Source organism: Phocoena sinus, chromosome 3, assembly GCF_008692025.1.
Source record: "Phocoena sinus isolate mPhoSin1 chromosome 3, mPhoSin1.pri, whole genome shotgun sequence".
Taxonomy (NCBI): Eukaryota; Metazoa; Chordata; class Mammalia; order Artiodactyla; family Phocoenidae; genus Phocoena; species Phocoena sinus.
In genome coordinates, this window is record NC_045765.1 from 120,965,046 (window position 1) to 120,983,277 (window position 18,232).

The following is an 18,232-nucleotide window of genomic DNA, read 5'->3' on the forward strand; positions in this document are numbered from 1 at the left end:
ATGTGAGCGGACCAGGGGCGGTGAAAGAGGTGCTGTAGCAATTACGCCAGGAAGCCTCGCCAACTACTAAGAGTGAGTGGAGGTCATAATTGTACCTCTGCATATCTGGACCTTGTGTCTCTCTAAACATTGTTTTCTGATTTCTACAATAATTCATGCTCTATGTAAAAATATGAAAAAGCTCCATAAAAAGTACAGAAAAATATTTAATACTCAGAAACTTACCACTCAAAGATAACAATTGACAACATTTTGATGTACTTTTTCTTCCTGAATGTATATTTTAAAATCAAAATTCGCATTCTATGGTGTAAAATATTTTATAACCTGATTTTTTTCATTTTGTATAATAGTTATAGTAAACATTCCAGACACAAGAAAAAGCTTATTGAAACCCTTACCCCATGCCCAAGTTCACTCTTCTGTTCAGAGAATGGAAAGATCACTTCTGGTTTCGATGATCTGGAAGATTTCATTTGAATAGGGCCTTTATGAATGGTACGAGTTTGGAGAGGCACAGACAAGGAAGGCATACGTTTTAGGTGGAAGAAGTACAATGAATAAATTTGTGAAGGAGGAAAGACACAAGGGAACATACAAATTTGGCTGACACACTGGGAGTTCTGGGAAGTGCAGAGGGATTTGTTTGCTAAGCTAAGGGCTGTGACAAAGAGAGGAATACCAAGAAGCAGAAAGTAAAACAGAAGATAGATGAGGGCCTTTGGGAGTTGGCGATTGGATCATCAGTGGTAGGTAACTCTGGAGGGAGGGTAACTTTCCAGTTCAGTGGGTGGAGGCAAAAGCCGGGAAACAGAGGTTTGCAGAAACTGTTTCTTACACCAAGAGAGTAGGCTGTGAAAGGAAGAACAACTGAGTAGTAGCACTGAAATTATCAGAGTCAGTGGTAAGTTTTTTTCCTGAGATGGCAAACCAGTAAGTCTTAGTATTATAGACATGTCTCCTGAGACAGGAGGAAAGAAGATAAATATTGAAGTACAGAAAGAGAAAGAAAGATGAAGGTACTCACTGTCAATAATCTTAATGTTCTTAGTAGAGAGGAGAGAGCGTCTGCTGAGAGAGAGAGAGAGGGTGGGGACCCCAATAAGGTAAGTAGAGCAGGACTGTGGAGTCACACTGGGGGTCCAGTGCAGGTTTGACAGCATGACTGCAGTGGGGCATTAAGTGGAGTCGCAAGATCTTCCCCAGAAGACTGAATTCCAAGGCCACCATCTCTAAATGAGATGGTAGAGGAATCCAGGGCTGGGCACTGGCTGAAGGTCATGCAGGAGTCAGGGTATTTATGAGAACAAGTTAGTGGTTGATCGTTTTAAGTGGGGTGGCCAGGGAATGGAAGGAGACTTACAGGGACCTAACAGCCTGGGTAGGGTGGGACTGAAGATGCAGGGATTGGAAAGGTTAGTCTATAGAATGTAAGTGTCCTGGAGGTGGTGTTTTGGGGGCGAAGGGTTGGGGCAAGGGACGGTGGCCTAAATTACATCAATGTTTTTCAGTGCATATGTGTAAGGTAGTATGCAATCTAGAAACAAAGTCTGGAGAACAGATCAGTTGGTTGAAATAAGCACAGAGAACCTGATTTTGATAATTTGTTCTTCTAACTTCTAAATCAAACAGAATGAAAAACACACTGGAAAATCCATCAGCCCTAGAAATAATCTGAGAGCTGAGTCTTCAGCAAGAGTGGAGACTGTGAGGGACTGTAACTCAGGAAGGTTTGGCAGGCAGCCACCTGGCAGTCAATTCACTGTCCTCAGAAAGGAATGGCTCAGGTTAATGAAGCAGCTTAAATTACTTAAAGGCATTTAGGTTTCAAACCATGTCGTAGGCGGCGCATGCCAATCACAGAAAGAAGGGTGCCTTCCACAGCAAATATATAATGGAAGTGTGTACAGTATATCAGAACATAGGCAGACCATTTATATCAGGAAGGAGTTTACCCTTCTTTCCCAACCTCCTATAAAACTAAAACACTGTATGGCACATGTCAAAACTGGCAGCTATAAATGCTCAAATGCATAAACAAAGCTTTGAATTTTAATTATGCAATATATTGGAATGTTAATAAGCAAGAAAATGCAGTAGGGTTTTTCTTTAACTTATAGGATTAATCACTTACACAAAGCAACTTAATGATGTATGATGATGTGAGAAGATGCCAGACTTTAAAGTTAAGATCTGTTATCAGATCTCTTACTCTAAAAATCTAGGTGTAATAAATATTTTTTTTAACTAGGAGTTAAAGGGGAGGGGGCAACTACAGAAGTAGCAAAAGGAGGAAAAAAAATACAATACCTCTGGATTCATTATCCCTTCTTTTTTAAAACAGCTGTAAAACATGTCCATGGAAAATACTTCACTCCAAAGATATCCGTAATATTGGCCATCATATCCCCCCGCCAAATGTCCAAAAGTTGCTGGCATATTTGTGCCTTTAAAGAAAGATACATTTCAATCAGTGTGATGGCAAATGTTAAATAGCAGGTTCTCAGCTAGCTAAGGTTTCCCTATGGGGAGTCTAGCTGTGGGAGGAGACAGTGGTAGGTCCTCACCTCTAGTACTCCCTGGGTTTATGGGTGCCGTTGGCCAAGATGTTTACAAACTTCTCTCCTATGACAGCTCCGCCTCAGAGCTGGTTTCGGCCCTAAGCTCTGGAATGCCTAACAATAGTTTCAGAGGCTTTGTCCACACCTATCAGACAACTCGCTCCTTTCTTATCCCTTAGACACATATGTGTCTTACAAATACTCTAATAATATTAAGCCTACTCTTTGTCACACCTATTTATATCTGAAACGTATCAGTATGGCACTTATTTGAGGTTCATAATTACTGAAAAAGAACTCTACGTGAAGAGCTAAAAAGGTCTTACCATTTCAATCTACCTCTAGGGCTACTTTACAAAAGGATTTTGTCCAAGTGGCCTGAGGCACAGAGTTGCTGTTCAGTCTACTAGAAACAGATCACAAAAGGAAGCGAGGAGCCTGGATGAACTCAATGGACTATTCTGACCTTTAATATCGGTATAAATGTGACTGATTCAATTAAACAACAATTTCTTTGATAGAAAAAACTCACCTTTCCAACTACGTATACACGTACAGCTACGTGTTTGCTTAAAATATACAAACATAAATGTAACATAGCATATGTCTGAGCATCTCCCACCCACTCACATGAATCTCATAAATAATACCAGGTTAGAAACTGCTGGTCAAACTGCCTTAACTGACCTCAGAAGCAGAATCAGACACAAGGTAGAAGCTTGCGCCTTTCTCTCAAACTGCCCCTTCTGGCAACATCTTACCGAAACCCTAGGGAAGTCACGGTGCATACAGGGAGGGCAGAGCCAGGCGGTGCTGCCAAACGGGAGTGGCCTTCTGTGCTCTGGGGTGGAGGCCGACTGCTCACGCCTGATCACACTAAAATGCTGCAAAGCTGGCGCCGCCTCCCCTTCAAGCACATTTGGACAGGATAACTCTGAGGACAGAGTATGCGGACCTGAAAGTCATGGCCTGATTTCAGAAATCAGAAGCAAATTATATTAGGCAACCTGCCTGACAAACTCTACCTTCTCTGGCAGTGTTAGGAGTATACTCTGTGCTTCACAGGAAGAGTGAACTTTTAGTGATCGTATTTACGTACCTGGAGTAGCTGCAACACCTAAAATTTCTGTGCAGTATTTGGCATATTCACTTGTAGCATCCAGCGAAGTGTTCGTATGGAGAGACTGATCAACTTTGCTCAAAACAATCTGGCGTAAGGTCAGGAGACCTAATAACATAAGAATGTTGGACATGTTTTGGAGAAGAGAGAACTACGTGTTCTAATCATACATCATAGATTTCAAAAACTGATTCCTGTAGTACTCATTGCAAAATCGGAGCAAGACATCTCATTCTATTTAAGATTTAAAAGATGTATTTTTTTTTTCTTGGACATAATTTCAGGGTTCAGTATTCCAATATACTTAGCAGTCTTCCCTTCTCATATTAACACTCTGGGGGTACTATCATTACAAAAGACGAAATAAGTTCTATAGAAGAAGATGCAGCAGGCCTCTTGCCTTCTGAGATGGCCCACACTCAGTCTGTGGAGTGTGTTTCTCTCATGGCCGCTCTCACTTTCTGAGACGACCCCATGCTCTGGTGCCGCTCTTGCCTTTTGAGACGGTCCACATTCTGTCTATGGAATGTGTATCTCTCTAAATAAATCCACTTCTTACCTAAAAAAAAAAAAAAAAAAAAAAAAAAAAAATGCCACCAATTCTCCATTAAGCAATTCTAGTTTATTTTCTAAAATTATAAGTCATACCTGTGTTGACCAGTCTAGAAGCAACAAGTTTTTCAAGCAGATCATCTGTAATAGGGCTTCCATCTTTATAATGTTTTGACAGTCTTCGGAGGGAATCAGCGTCCCACACCCAATTTTCAAGCATTTGTGATGGCACCTCTACGAAGTCAGTTTCCACATTTGTTCCACTAAATCGTGCAAAGTCGGTCTAAAAAGTAAACATAAAGGTCTTTTTTAAAAAGCACTGAATGAAAACTACATATATGATGAATTATAATTAAGACTCACCAAAACTTAAATCAGAATCAGAGTCAACTGCTTCTTTGAATGGTTAGGATAACCTCAAATTTATATTGAAAATAAAACACAGTAGCCAAGCAGCCTGAAAAATAACCCCCAAAGACCCTTTATTAAATTAATATTTCATTCTTTTGAATCACAGAACACACTTGAAACAATCATTAAGAAATCATAACTGAAAATAAATCAGTCTAAGTTAAAAGAAGCCTTAAGCTTTGAAAGTAAAAATATTTCAAAAGAATTTCCCATTAGAATTCCCTGGCAGTCCAGTTAATAAGACTCTGCGCTTTCACTGCTGAGGGCGCGGGTTCGATCCCTGGTTGGGGAACTAAGATCCCACAAAGCCACTCAGGGCAGCCAAAACAAAACAAAACAAAACAAAACAAAAACCGAAAGGAATTTCCCATTAAAAATGAAGAGATCCAAGAGATCTAAGACAAATCTCTCCCTAGCTCCCCTTTCTATTTGCATATCTTTGTTTACTCAATACATGCCTTTCTGGGGCATTCATCAGTCTATTATTTAACTACTCAAGTTTCCATCTAAATCAGTTAAAGAGTTAAATTACAACATTACAGACAGATGCCCTTTTCATGTGTGTGGTGTTTTGTGTTCTAAACTTTAAATAAGTGTTTCTAAGACAACCGTGTTGTAGAAAGCCAGAGCTGTACCTCTCAGATTGGGTAGAAGATGTTACCTTAAAACAAGAAGCCCCTTCAGTGGGATTTAGCACTATAATAGTTGGCAAGTGAGGTGAGTTAAATGCAGCTATGAGAAAAGAGAAACAACTGATATACTCAGAAGTTAAAGTACCCACTGTAAAAATAAAGGACTTATTCTGAGGGTGTGGGCTAAGCGTTAAAAAAAAAAAGTTTTATTTAAAAAAGGAAAGTTTAGTAAATTGTTGAATCAGATGTTAGAAAGCTCTTGAGCAGAAAGATGGGAATTCACTAGACAGGCTGGTGTTTTTCAACCTTCACACCGTCCAGAGAACTCATGTAAAATTGCCATTGGCAGAGGAATATTTAGCATTTACACAACTGGGTCAGCAGCAGAATGGGGGTTATTCTGTTATCTTTCCCTGAACCTCTGTCCTGTTTCCCTATTTAGATGCTTCACATCCCAGTCTTCTCTCTCTGACTTCATCATCCCTGGGGCTCTAAATGGAAGAAAGGGAAAGGAAGGCGACTTAACCACTGGAGAAGGCAGCAGACTGGTTGCCAAATCAGAAGCAAATAACCATTCTGTTTTTGGCCCAGGGCAGAGGCACAGATGTCAACGCCACCTCACATTCTGCCTTCCTCTCTTTATGAAAAAAAAAATGTTTTGCTTGACTTCCTATTATAATTGTGCTGATTCTAGATATGAAGAGCTGCAACTACTGAAGGGCCAAGGGAAACTAAATTCACCAGGCACTGGAATTAGGTAAACTCTGTTTGAGGACAGGTAAATAATTTTTTATCCCCATAAAAAATTCTTACAGGTAAAGAGTCAAGGGCTCCAGAAAACTGAGTATTTTGCCACTTTCTTGTATATAATCTTCTAAAAATAACTACATCCAACATGATAGATAAAATAATTTTATACAATAATTATAATAGCCAACATCTATGGAGACTTTACTATGTCAGGCATTTTGCTAGGCTCTTTGCATGGATTATCTGATTTAAATTCCAAAACAATTGTATAAAGCACTGTAATCTCCATTTATGAGATAAGGAAATTGAGGTATACTGAGATTAATGGTAGAACTAGGATTTTAAGCCAGGTGGTTGGACTACAGAACCCCAATTTTAACCACAAATGCTATTATACCACTCTATCTCAGAGAAAAATCAAAGAAAAAAAGGCTAAATTACGATGTGACAAATTGATGAAATCATCTTGGATCTAGTCTTATATCAAACTTGCCTTTATGTGAATAGTAAAAGTGAGGTTTCAGTGTGCTTCCTTAAAAATCTGATTTCCTCTACATACTGGAAGATTTTTCAAAGTTCAAACATGAGATTGAGGTGTAAAGGCCAGCCTCTGTAACCATCTATCCTGGATTTGGGATTCTGTAATACTAACTGCATAACTTTCTAAATATTATAGTTGTAAAATAAGTAAATAAAGACAAAATCACACCATCAACTATCACTGTACAATATTTTGAAAAAAATATAAATTTTGTATATCCTGCTTGTGTGAACATTTTTGGTTAGTATTTGCTGATGAGAGGGAAAATCAACCCCAAATAACAATGAAATGTATGTGTGTATTTGGTGGTGGCAGTGGTATTTCAGAACCTAGAAAAACATGAACAAATGAATAACTCATGAGTTAAAATTAAATGAGAATTAACACAATTCTGTCACGCAGAGTAGAGAAGAGAGGGTTTATTCTATCTGAAGCCACCCTGTAGTTGGGGAGAGAGCACAGCACATGAATGAACAGATCAACAATGTCTTCTAAAGAACAAAAGGAAATGTTTGCTAGGAGTAAAAGCTAAAAATAACTCTACTGCTTACTAATTTCCCGAAAGTCATGCTGTTTCTCTGTGTGCCCTTTGGGCAATACCATTTAAATATTTTTCAAATGAGGAGGACAAAGAACTTACAAAATCCAAAAGCTCAATTCCCAGCAAATAACTAAATTTGAACGTGCTAAGGAACCCACAGTCAGTCACTGTGTACGTCCACAAGGAAACCATGGGCAAGTCTTAGGATCCAGCAGCCTGATGGGGGCCTGACGTGCAAAACAGCCTGGCTGTTGAATTCCATTACTCATTGATGACCAGCCGGCAAATACCACTCCCCAGTTTTCAACTGTAGGTTCCAAAGAACCCAAGAAGTACTTTATACAGTTTTCAACATGAATAATTCAATGGTGTTGAATACAGTACCTTATGAGCATTATTGCTGCAGGAAATATTTTGACAATAAAAGCCTAGAAAACAAGGTAAACTAGATTCCTGTTTAGTTAGAAGTTCTCGAGAGGAAGAAAGTTGTCTAAAACTATGAGACTTTTCTATATTATCTTTTAAAACAGACAGTCGGATGCCTAAAATATACTCCGTTATAGATTTTTACAACAAATGACTTGATGCTACAGAGATTAATTTCTCAATTGATACAACACAGTGAAAGCTGGAGCAAAATAATATAAACTAAAGCTCAAAAACTTATGCGAGCTTTAAAGACCAAATCCTATATGGGTTATTGTTCTAATTGAGACTGGTTGCTTTTAGCATTTACAACTAAAGTGTTATTTTCATGAAAGCAAATCTCAGCTCAAAGAAAAGGCAGTTGCTGAAGTCAATAAGTGTACTGTGCTGAGGAATAAGAACAGGGCTCAGGAGAGTGGACCTTGGCTGTCTGAGATGATCCCCTATTGATTTCTTAGCAGTCATTCCATGTCCCCTGTCTGATCTACCCCTAAATCCAGGGATGATGAAGTTTAAGTAACAAGGCATTGGAGAAAAAAAGTGCCACTGTCTCCTAGGCTTTGCTATAAACAGAAGGTTAAAGGTCATACTTTTAACTTCACATATACCTAGCAATCACTGGCAATGAAAACAGTAATAAAGAGAACCTGAATAACATTTTGTTAACTTTTACAACAGTCCTATAGTTCCACAGGTCAGTATTACCACCATCATTTAAGACATGTGAAGCAACACATTATCTGCAGAAGATTTTTCTAATCTAATCTTCCACCTTTGCCAATACTCTAAACTGCTCATTCTGTTGAACTCCCTGGTGTTCCAGTGGTTAAGACTCTGTGCTCTCACTGCCGAAGGCCCGGGTTCAATCCTTGGTCAGGGATCTAAGACCCCTCAAGCTGTGTGGCTCGGACAAAAAGAAAAAAAAAAGGATACTTTCAAAAATAAATAAATACATAAATAAAGTGCTCATTCTGCTCCAGCTCCAGGAATCAAACTTCTAAGTAGGCAGTAATCATTAAAACAAAACAAAAATACAAATGTGATGTTTTCTAATCACCTTCCACAGATCTTCACCCAAAACCCGTGGAGGGTAAGCATTTGTGAACTCTTTAAAATCTGAAGTGACAGTGCTTTTCCTCACGGCAATCTTTTCCCCCGTCTCAAATTATGACCTGTATGCTACTTATTGATTTCAAAAGAGTTGAATTATATATAAGCATAGTTACAAGAACACTTCAAACATGTATGGCACTTTATTTTTCCCAAGTACCTTTCCACACATTATTTAATCTCATCAGCACTCCAGGGAAGCAGATATGAGAACTGTTGTTGTTTCTTATTTTATGAATAAGAAAAAAGAGGTGGCCCAAGGAGGTCAGAAAACGTGCCAAAAGTCACATAGCCAGGCCTACAAATACACGGATGATTTTTAATCCAGTGCTCTTTTCATAACACCAGGGTGCCTTCCTAACTGATATAGGCTACATTTATTTAAAACAGCATCTAGTCCACAATATTTAAAGCAGACAAGATGCTCTACTAGTCTTTAGATGAAATTAACAGATTATTTGAAATGTGAAGTTTTTCTTTCACTTTAATAAGGCTTTATTGTGGTTCTCATGTGTTGCTTTAAAATAACGATATCCAACAGTCCAAAACTCATTACTGCTCTTAATGCACAACCAACACAGAGACATCACAATGGAGGCTGTTAAGAAGCATTACTCTTCTTTTCTACAGGAAGTTCGAAAGTCCAGCGATTACTGACGCCCAAACCACAATAAAGCCATGAAACAGGAACAGATACTAAGGATGCCACTTCCTGACTGCTATCTTCAAAATTATCTACCCTGTAGTGTAAACACAAAAATATGAGTGAAACTCATTCTCTTGAATGATGAGATAGTAGACACCTTGAACTAGTCCATCTACATGTTTGAAAACTGGATGTTCCTGCTGACATATTTAAATATTACTATGACAGGCTCTAGCAAGCTCTTCTGGTCATCAAACTTGCAAACTGCCACAGTGGAGAACTCAAACACTTGGCTGCCATATCTTAAAACCAATCTACTGAATATGTATGGCAAACTTATAAATTCACTATATATTTCTCAGATAAGTCAGAAGTATTACTGAACACAGAAACTATTAAACTCCTTTTTCACTGCCATCTACTTTAGGTCAGTACAAAAGGTTTTGAAATCATTATAAAGCTGCAAATATATGGATCTGCATCTGTTACTTTTAAGACAAAAGCAGTGATCACTGGTTTCAAATACATTACTTTAGAAGATCTTAAAACGTTACAGGACATTTGAAAGGATTAACAGACAAACAAGAGATTTTTCAAAGATAATGTCATTAGGTGATGACCAGGCAAGGGACTGTACTAATACACTATTCATCTGTATGACACATTTCGTGTTCAAGAAGGAGGTTAGGCAAATTCTAAGAATTGAATATAATCTACTGTTTCAAGAAAGAGACATCATTCATCATCAGTATATACACTGATTCATGTATATATTCATATGTATAGTTGTCATGTATATAATTATATGTTCATATATATAGCTGATTCATATATACGTGTATATATGAAACATACATTATTTCATTCATCAGTATATATATTGATCAACAGTAAATATGCTATCAGCAGAATATCAGTATATATACTATCATCAGTATATCAGTATACATATTGATTCATAGATATTCATGTGTGTAGTTCAGTCATATATATAATTATATATTCATATATAGTTCATTCATATATATATATATGTATATACATTTCATTCATGAGTCACAGAGCTTTAAAATGAAGTAATACCAGGACAGTTATTTTCCAGTACTAAAATGAATATTTCAAAGAATCAAAATTAATGTAAGAAATAATGAGAATAACAGAGTTGTAGAGAACTGTATCGTGAATACATGATAAGCATACAATATTAAGGTTATAAGAGGGCTGTGTTTGAAAACAAGAACATGCATCAAAAGCATGGAAAACCCTATTTGAGGATCAGTATTATTTTAATAAATGTGATTAAGATACCAAATTACTTCCTCAGAAATCACTAGCTGATAATCAACATCCAAATAAAGGAGGAAACTGCTCTAACCCGGTTTTTAACTTGGAATTTAGTATGGTCTGGGCTTCAGGGGGTCGGTGTGCCCTTTGAAATTCCAGGTAGAAATCTGACTGTATAAGTGAATGTGCATTTTTCTGGAAGAGGTATCTATAGCTTAAATCATATTTTCATAGGTTCTCAGATCCAAAGAAGTTAAGATCCATTGTTCTAAAAGCAGACTATTGTTTATCTGTGTACAAATACATAACTAAGATCTTAGATAATCTAAGTAACCTAAGTCTGAAATTAAGAAAAATATTTGACTTTTCCAAATTATTCATAAAAACACTTGAGAAAAATGGAACCTAGACTTATCCTAATTAAAGGAAATGTCAGTCATAGAATGAACACTGATGGAAAATAATTATTTCAGGAACCCTATTGCTGTGAAAACAGACTTTAAAATTACCTAAGAAAGAAAATTTAGGTTATTCTGAAAGCTTTATTTTCCTTGGATTAAACAGAGAGTAGAAATGGCTATATCAGTATATTAGGATTTATTTATCTGAATAGATTCATACGGAGTCCCCTCTGTTTTTTAAAATAAAACATGGAAACACCAGGATGTAAAGATAAAATGTTGAAAGAACTAAATACTTCTTTTTAACAGAAGTGATAGTAGTATTCTGGAAAAGAGTGGGTACATTTTTGGTTATTATTACAATGATTAGGGGCTGCTCTGGGGGTGGGATGCTGGATGTCCAGGACTGAACTGCACATGTCAAGACAATAAAAAATTGTCCCCTATTCTGCATGTCATTCATATGCCCTGCTGGACATTCATATCAATGAAAAATCTGTAATTAAGTAAGCCTAGAAACTAACTCCATTGCACATATTTTTACAAAATTTTTTTTGCACACTTAAAGTTTCCAAGACTCTAACTACTAGAATCAATCGTGTAAATCAAAGTAAGATTATTTTCTATTTGGAAGTGTCCCAAGAGATAGTCACCATTTTGGAAAATCATGTCACTATTGAGGCCTGAATGTTTGTGTCCCACCCCTAAATTCGTATGTTGACACCTAACCCCCAATATGACGGTAGGAGGTGGGGCCTTTCGGAGATGATGAAGTCATGAAGGTGAAGTCCTATGGTTGGGATTAGTGCCTTATAAAAGAGATCCCAGAGAGCTCCTTTCCACTATGTGAGGACACAGTGAGAGGGTGCTATCTCTGAGCCAGAAAGCAGGTCCTCAGCAGACATCAAATCTGCCAGCACCTTGATCTTGGACTTCAGCTCCCAGAACTGTGAGAAATTTCTGTTATTTTTAAGTCACCCAATCTATGGTATTCTGTTATAGCAATCTGAACTAAGACAACTGGCTATACCATTCTTGGACTTGAATGGACAAAACAAACCGCTTAAGTATCAGTCTGCAGTTTTTGCTGCAAGATTCGGGGTCATTCACGTATAACCTGACTACTTCCTTATGTCTTACTACACAGCCATGCCCAGGCATTACAATTTGAAAAACATAAACAAAATGCTTTCTTTTATGCAGTGAGGATATTGCATAGATTAAAAAAAAATTATCTGTATAGAAAAAGACCTTTAGGGAAAAACTAGTTAAATCCAAATAAAGTGTTGAGTTTAGTTAGGAGTACTGTACCAATGCTGTTAGCTTCTTAGTTGTGGCAAATGTACTATAAGATGTTAACAATAGGGGAAACAGGGTGAGGAGTACTGTCTTTACAACTTTTCTGTAAATCTAAAACTATTCTGATAAAGAGGTTATTTCTAAAAAGTTCATCTTTAGAGATGCACGGAGATTTCAAATTTGGAAAACTGTCCCTCTACTTCTGTAAATATCAGTTTTTAAACTGTTAGGCTGAACAACTGAACTAGATGTTTTTGTATGTCAACAGCGGTTAAATATTGGCATGTTCATATGGTTCATCCTAGAGTAGTGTGGGCCTAGTTTACTGGACTATGTTACAAAGTTTAGAATAAATACTTTTCATTTTTAAAAATAAAGAGAAATTAGTTGCAATCCGCTGCACACACACATTCACTTTCTTAGTAAATTCTCCCCATGGTTATACCGTGCTATCTGTGATTTTAATTGAAGGCTAGCAAAGGAAGGTGTTACAAAATATTTATTATTAAAACAGGAGTACAGAGTCTGGATGATTGAAAACCATTGAACTAAACAAAGCATTAATAAGCAGAAGAGACAGATTACAGCACAGTTTATCTCTGAAGCTTACACCAAATTCCTATGAGGAAAAGATTTGAAAGGAAAAAACACAGTATTTGTAACCCTTCCTTAACAACAGTTTTCTTTTTTTTTCATAGGGTGGTATTCAATGAAGCTCTTTCATTAGTGGATCAATCTCTGAGTAAAGGTATGTTGTGAAAACATAGTAAGAAAAATTTTGTGTTTTTGCAGAAGGCCTATGAAATTTTTGAACATGTTCAGCTTCTGAGAAAACATGTTAAGAAACATGTTGAGAAACCTGACATCGGTGGAAAAAAAGTCTGGAAAAGCAATTAGTAGGTCTACCATAAAAAAAAAAAAATCACTCACCTGTGCACAAATCTGATGCATGACGTGACCAAATTCATGGAAGTAAGTCCTCACCTCATCGTGTCTCAGGAGAGAGGGACGACCTGCTAGTGGCTGTGAGAAGTTCACCACGAGGGCAGCCACAGATATCATGCGGCTCCCATCAGGCAGGAGGCAGCCAGGCTGGAGACCAAAGCAGGCTGCGTGGTTATATTTTCCTTCCCTAAGGAACCAGAAGCACGGTTGGTGAGATACACACACTCTTCTCTAGCAACAACATTGGCATGGCCTCTCTCGGTCATTTAACCATATTTGATAACAGGAGATGCTTTGAAACATTTAATTCACCTTTTACAAAGTGGGTCGATGTTTTGTTGAAATGAAACAACGAAAACTAGACAAACAAAAACCCCACTATCACTTGATATGAGTTATATTTCCAAGGTTTCTCTTGTTGAAATCTTAATATAAGAATTAAGAATATACACCACAAGTAGGGTACAGCTGGTGTCCAATTTATTGTAACAAGCTGTTGCTTTTCGTCTTCAAAGATAGAGTCATTAAACACTAAATAGTGTTGAAGCAAAAGTGAAATAATGGAGTTTGACTTACTAGGTAGTTTTTCCTTAAAGTTAAAATCGATTAAAAAAAACTGATAAAAACTAAAATCCAGACAGTAATATTGTTCTTTTATTCAAGGAGGGAAGAATCAGTACTCATAATTAAATGAGCTCCTTTTATAAGCCAGACAGGCCTTTTTTGAAACAGAATGCTTTTATTTAGCCTTGGAAAAAGCATAAATTATACTATAAAGTCATCTATTCTAGGACAATGTGATACCAGTGATGGTAGCTCTCAAAAGCTATGGGCCATTAGACTTTATTACAGGGATAGGTTTCCTCCTTTTTTCTTTGCTCAGAACATGAACGTACATTCAGGTTTAGTGTGAATTTTTTAGTTTGATGTTTTGATTTGTATATCTTTTTCTGTATTATCTTTTCTTGGTGACTCATAACTGTTTTTTTCTGCTGAAGTTATTCAGGTAAAACAAAAACAAAAACAAACTAGTCTTTTTACTGCTTCCTATTAAGATGTAGAAAGATGAAAAGGGCATTGCTCCTATTCTTACAACAACATGCTGGACAATTTGCAAATCACAACTTTTCTTGAACCCATCAGAAAGTGAAGGTTGAAGGGCAACCAACCTACAATCCATCTAAGATAGATGCCTCCAAGGAGAAAGAGAAAGGAAGCAAGCACTTTTTGGGTTTTTGGTTTGTTTGTTTTTAACCTGGGGCAGACACTGCAGACACCAGTAAGACAATTTTTAACAAATTGATAAAGATTGATGGTGAACCAGCAAAAACAGGGAACCACTAGGAGTTATTAGATAAGGGAAATTTTGCATCCATTTGCAGGGTCTTCTCCTTAGACCTCACTGAGTACACACAAAAAAGACAGGGGCAGGATGAGAGCTCTGGAAAAGAATCAGTGCTGATGCAAGCCTGGTGGAAGGGAGCATTGCCTAGATCCATTTCACCTCTCTCCTAGTGGACACGAGCCTTGAACTTCTCATGGAAAGGCAACAAACCCTGTTGCCCTAAGAGAACTGGTAAAAACCCACTGCCGCTGGCGGGATGGTAACACAAAAAAACACTCTACTCCTGAAGGTAGGGCAGGAAAACATCCTGGGCCCAGACCTACAGCTGAGGGTGGGGCAGTATCAGTATATAGGTCTACTCCTCAGACCCAGGGTAAGGCTGAACAGAAAAGACCCCCACCCCACCTTTCCAGGCTAATAGGCATCCAGTAATAAACAACAGCAGTCTACTGCAGGGAGAGGAACAAGAGCATGAAAAGAGACCTGCTCTAAGGCACAGCACAAATGAACAACCTCAAACTAAGTGGAACAGACACTGAGAAAAACTCTGGCAAATAAGCTCTCATCCTAAACACATACAGGAATCTGAAGCTTTGGGTTCACTGAGGTTAACCATAGCAATAACAAGGTCCAAACCCAGCTCAACTACTAAATGGAATGAGTTAAAGACTCACATTAAAGGCCTAGCAGAAGTACGTATGTGCCCACTGCCAGGTATAAAAACTATTTACCTTAGTCTTTTCTGCCTTATATAAGTGTCTGACTTAAAAAAAAATTATAAGGCACATGGAGACGCAAGGAAAAAAGACACAATGTCAAGAGGCAAAGAGGGCAAGAAAAATAGACTCAGATATGACAAAGATGTTGGAGCTATCAGACAGAATATTTACAATAACTTAAATGTTAAATGTTAAAGATTCTGGAGGAAAATGCACAGTCAGATGGATAATTTTGGGAGAGAGCTAGAAACTATGAGAATAAAATGAAAATGCTAGAAATAAAAAGCACAGTAATGGGGATGAAAAATGCCTTTGATAGTCTCATTGATAGACTTCCCACAGCCATGGGAAGAATCACTGAACCAAAAGATAGGCCAATAGAAATTACCTTAAAACACGAAGATTTTTAAAAGGGTGCCGAAAACAAAAAACAAAACAAAACAAACAAAGACTCAAGAGCTGCAGGACAATATCAAGTGATCTATTACATATATAAGTGGAATTTCAGAAGGAGAATAGAGAACAGGATAGAAGAAATATTTGAAGAATAGCTGAGAATTTTCCAAAATTAGGGAACTCCCTGGTGGTCCTGTGGTTAGGACTCTGCGCTTTCACTGCCGAGGGCCTGGGTTCAATCCCTGGTTGGGGAACTAAAAGCCTGCAAGCTGCGTGGTGTGGGCCAAAAATACCCCCCCAAAACCAAAAGAATAGCTCAGAATTTTCCAAAATTAACAACACTAAACCACAGATCCAACAAGTTTAAAGAACACCAAGGAAGACAAATACAAAGCAAACAACCAAAAAAAGAAAAAATTATCCCATATGCCTAAGTGTATGGAACTGCTGAAAGAGAGGAAGAAAGAGAAAATCTTGAAGGCAGTCAGAGGAAAAGAACGCAGTACAGAACACAGTAAGAACACAAAAAGAACACAGTAAGAATTACAGCCAATCTCTTGTCAGAAACTATGCAAGCCAGAAGACAATGGAATGCCATCTTTAAAGTACTGATAGAAAATACCTGTGAACCCAGAATTCTATAAATAGTAAAAAATATATTTCACGAAAGAAAGTAAAGGAAAGACTTTCTCAAAAAAACTGGTATATATTACCAACAGACGTGAACTACAAGAGATTTTAAAGGAAGTTCTTCAGGCAGAAGGGATGTGATACCACTCTAAACTTGTAATTACAAAGCAATTAGTGCTGAAAATATAATAAATGAAGATATATTACAATCTATTTTGAATTGCTGTGAATAATAGTTGACTAATCAATAATACTAACAATGCACTGGGTGTTAAGCATATGTGAAAATAATATGTAGGCCAACGATAGCACAAATGATAAGAAATATAACTTGAAGGTAGACCGTGATTAAAGATATTGATATATACTTTAAACCCTTAGGCAATTTTTAAATTTAAAAATATTAAAAGGAGATGTAAATAATAAGCCAACAGTAGAGACAAAAATAAATCATAAAAAAACCTATCAACCCAAAAGAAGTCAGAAAAGGGGGGAAAGTATAGATGGGACAAAAAGTAAGATGGTTATACTAAATGTAAGTTTCCTAAGCATGCCAATTAAGACATTATTAGAGTGGATAAAAAAGCAAGCACCAAGTACAGTGTCTATAAGAAACCCACTCTAAATAAAAAGGCAAAGGTAAAAAGTTAAAGGATGGAAAAAGACACACTATGCAAATGTTAATCAGATGAAAGCTGAATGGCTATAGTAATAGCAGACAAACAGAACGAGGACTATTACTAAAGATAACAAGGAACGTTATATAACGATAAAGGGGACAGTTCTCTAAGTAGATATAACAATTCTAAATATGTGTATAACTAAAAGCAGAGCTTCAAAATATACTAAACAATTCAATATCCTGTGACAAATCATAATAGAAACGAATATAAAAAAGATCGTGTATATATATGTATAACTGAATCACTTTGCTGTACAGCAGAAATGAACACAACATTGTAAATCAACTATACTTCAATTAAAAAAAATACATGAAGCAAAAGCCCATAGAACTGAAAGAAGAAATAGACAAATCACTTAGAGACTTCATTCCTTTCTCAGTAATTAATTGAACAGGCTGAGAGAATATCAGCTCAGATATAGAACACCTGAACAACATTATTGGTCATCTTCACCTAACTGACATTTACAGAACCCTCAACCTAACAACAGAAAACAAATACTCAAGTGCACATGGAACATTCACCAAGACTAATTACATGTTGGCTGTAAATCAAAACAATTTAAAAGAATTCAAAGGATATAAATACATGCTCCAATAATAACAGAACCAAACTAGAAATAACAGAAGGCTAGCTGGAAAATATCCAAATATTTGGAAATTAAAAATATACTTCTATAAATATAGTCAACTTCTCTTTGACTAAAGGGCAAAGGCACAGATAAAGACAATGGAGCACAGACATTTTTTTCAACAAATGATGCTGGAACAACTAGGAGTCCACATGCAAAAAACTGAGTCAAGACACAGACCTTACACCCTTCACAAAAAATAACTCAAAAATGGATCACAGACCTAAATGCAAAATGCAAAACTACAAAATTCCTAGAATATAATATAGGAGGAAATCTAGATGACCCTGGGTTTGGCAATGACTTTTTAGATGAAACACTGAAGGCACAATCCATGAAAGAAAAAAAATCAATAAGCTGGATTTCATTAAACACTGTCAAGAAATTGATAAGACAAGCCATAGACTGTGAGGCAATATTTACAAAAGAGACATCTGATAAAAGACTGTTATCCAAAATACACAAAGAACTCTTAAAATTCACCAATAAGAAAACAATCTGATTAAAAAATATACCAGAAACCTTAACAGACACCTCCTCAAAGGAGATACAGAGATGGTAGTTAAGTATATGAAAAGTTGTTCCACATCATATGTCATCAGGGAAATG

At 36.9% G+C, this 18,232-nt stretch overlaps 1 protein-coding gene across 5 annotated transcripts in view; it reads right to left on the bottom strand.

The window, feature by feature from the left end:
- NLN (neurolysin) overlaps positions 1–18,232 on the bottom strand; it is a 100,404-nt gene that overhangs the window by 9,534 nt on the left and 72,638 nt on the right. For 4 of the 5 annotated variants that reach the window (XM_032627830.1, XM_032627833.1, XM_032627834.1 and 1 more), the window contains 4 exons: positions 13,205–13,406; positions 4,330–4,516; positions 3,661–3,789; positions 2,311–2,447 (listed from right to left, as the gene is read on the bottom strand). In XM_032627830.1, the coding sequence (XP_032483721.1) occupies positions 2,311–2,447; positions 3,661–3,789; positions 4,330–4,516; positions 13,205–13,406 (655 nt within the window). Of the gene's footprint in view, positions 1–2,310; positions 2,448–3,660; positions 3,790–4,070; positions 4,241–4,329; positions 4,517–13,204; positions 13,407–18,232 lie in introns of those variants that run through there. The other variant, XM_032627831.1, reaches the window with a different exon arrangement.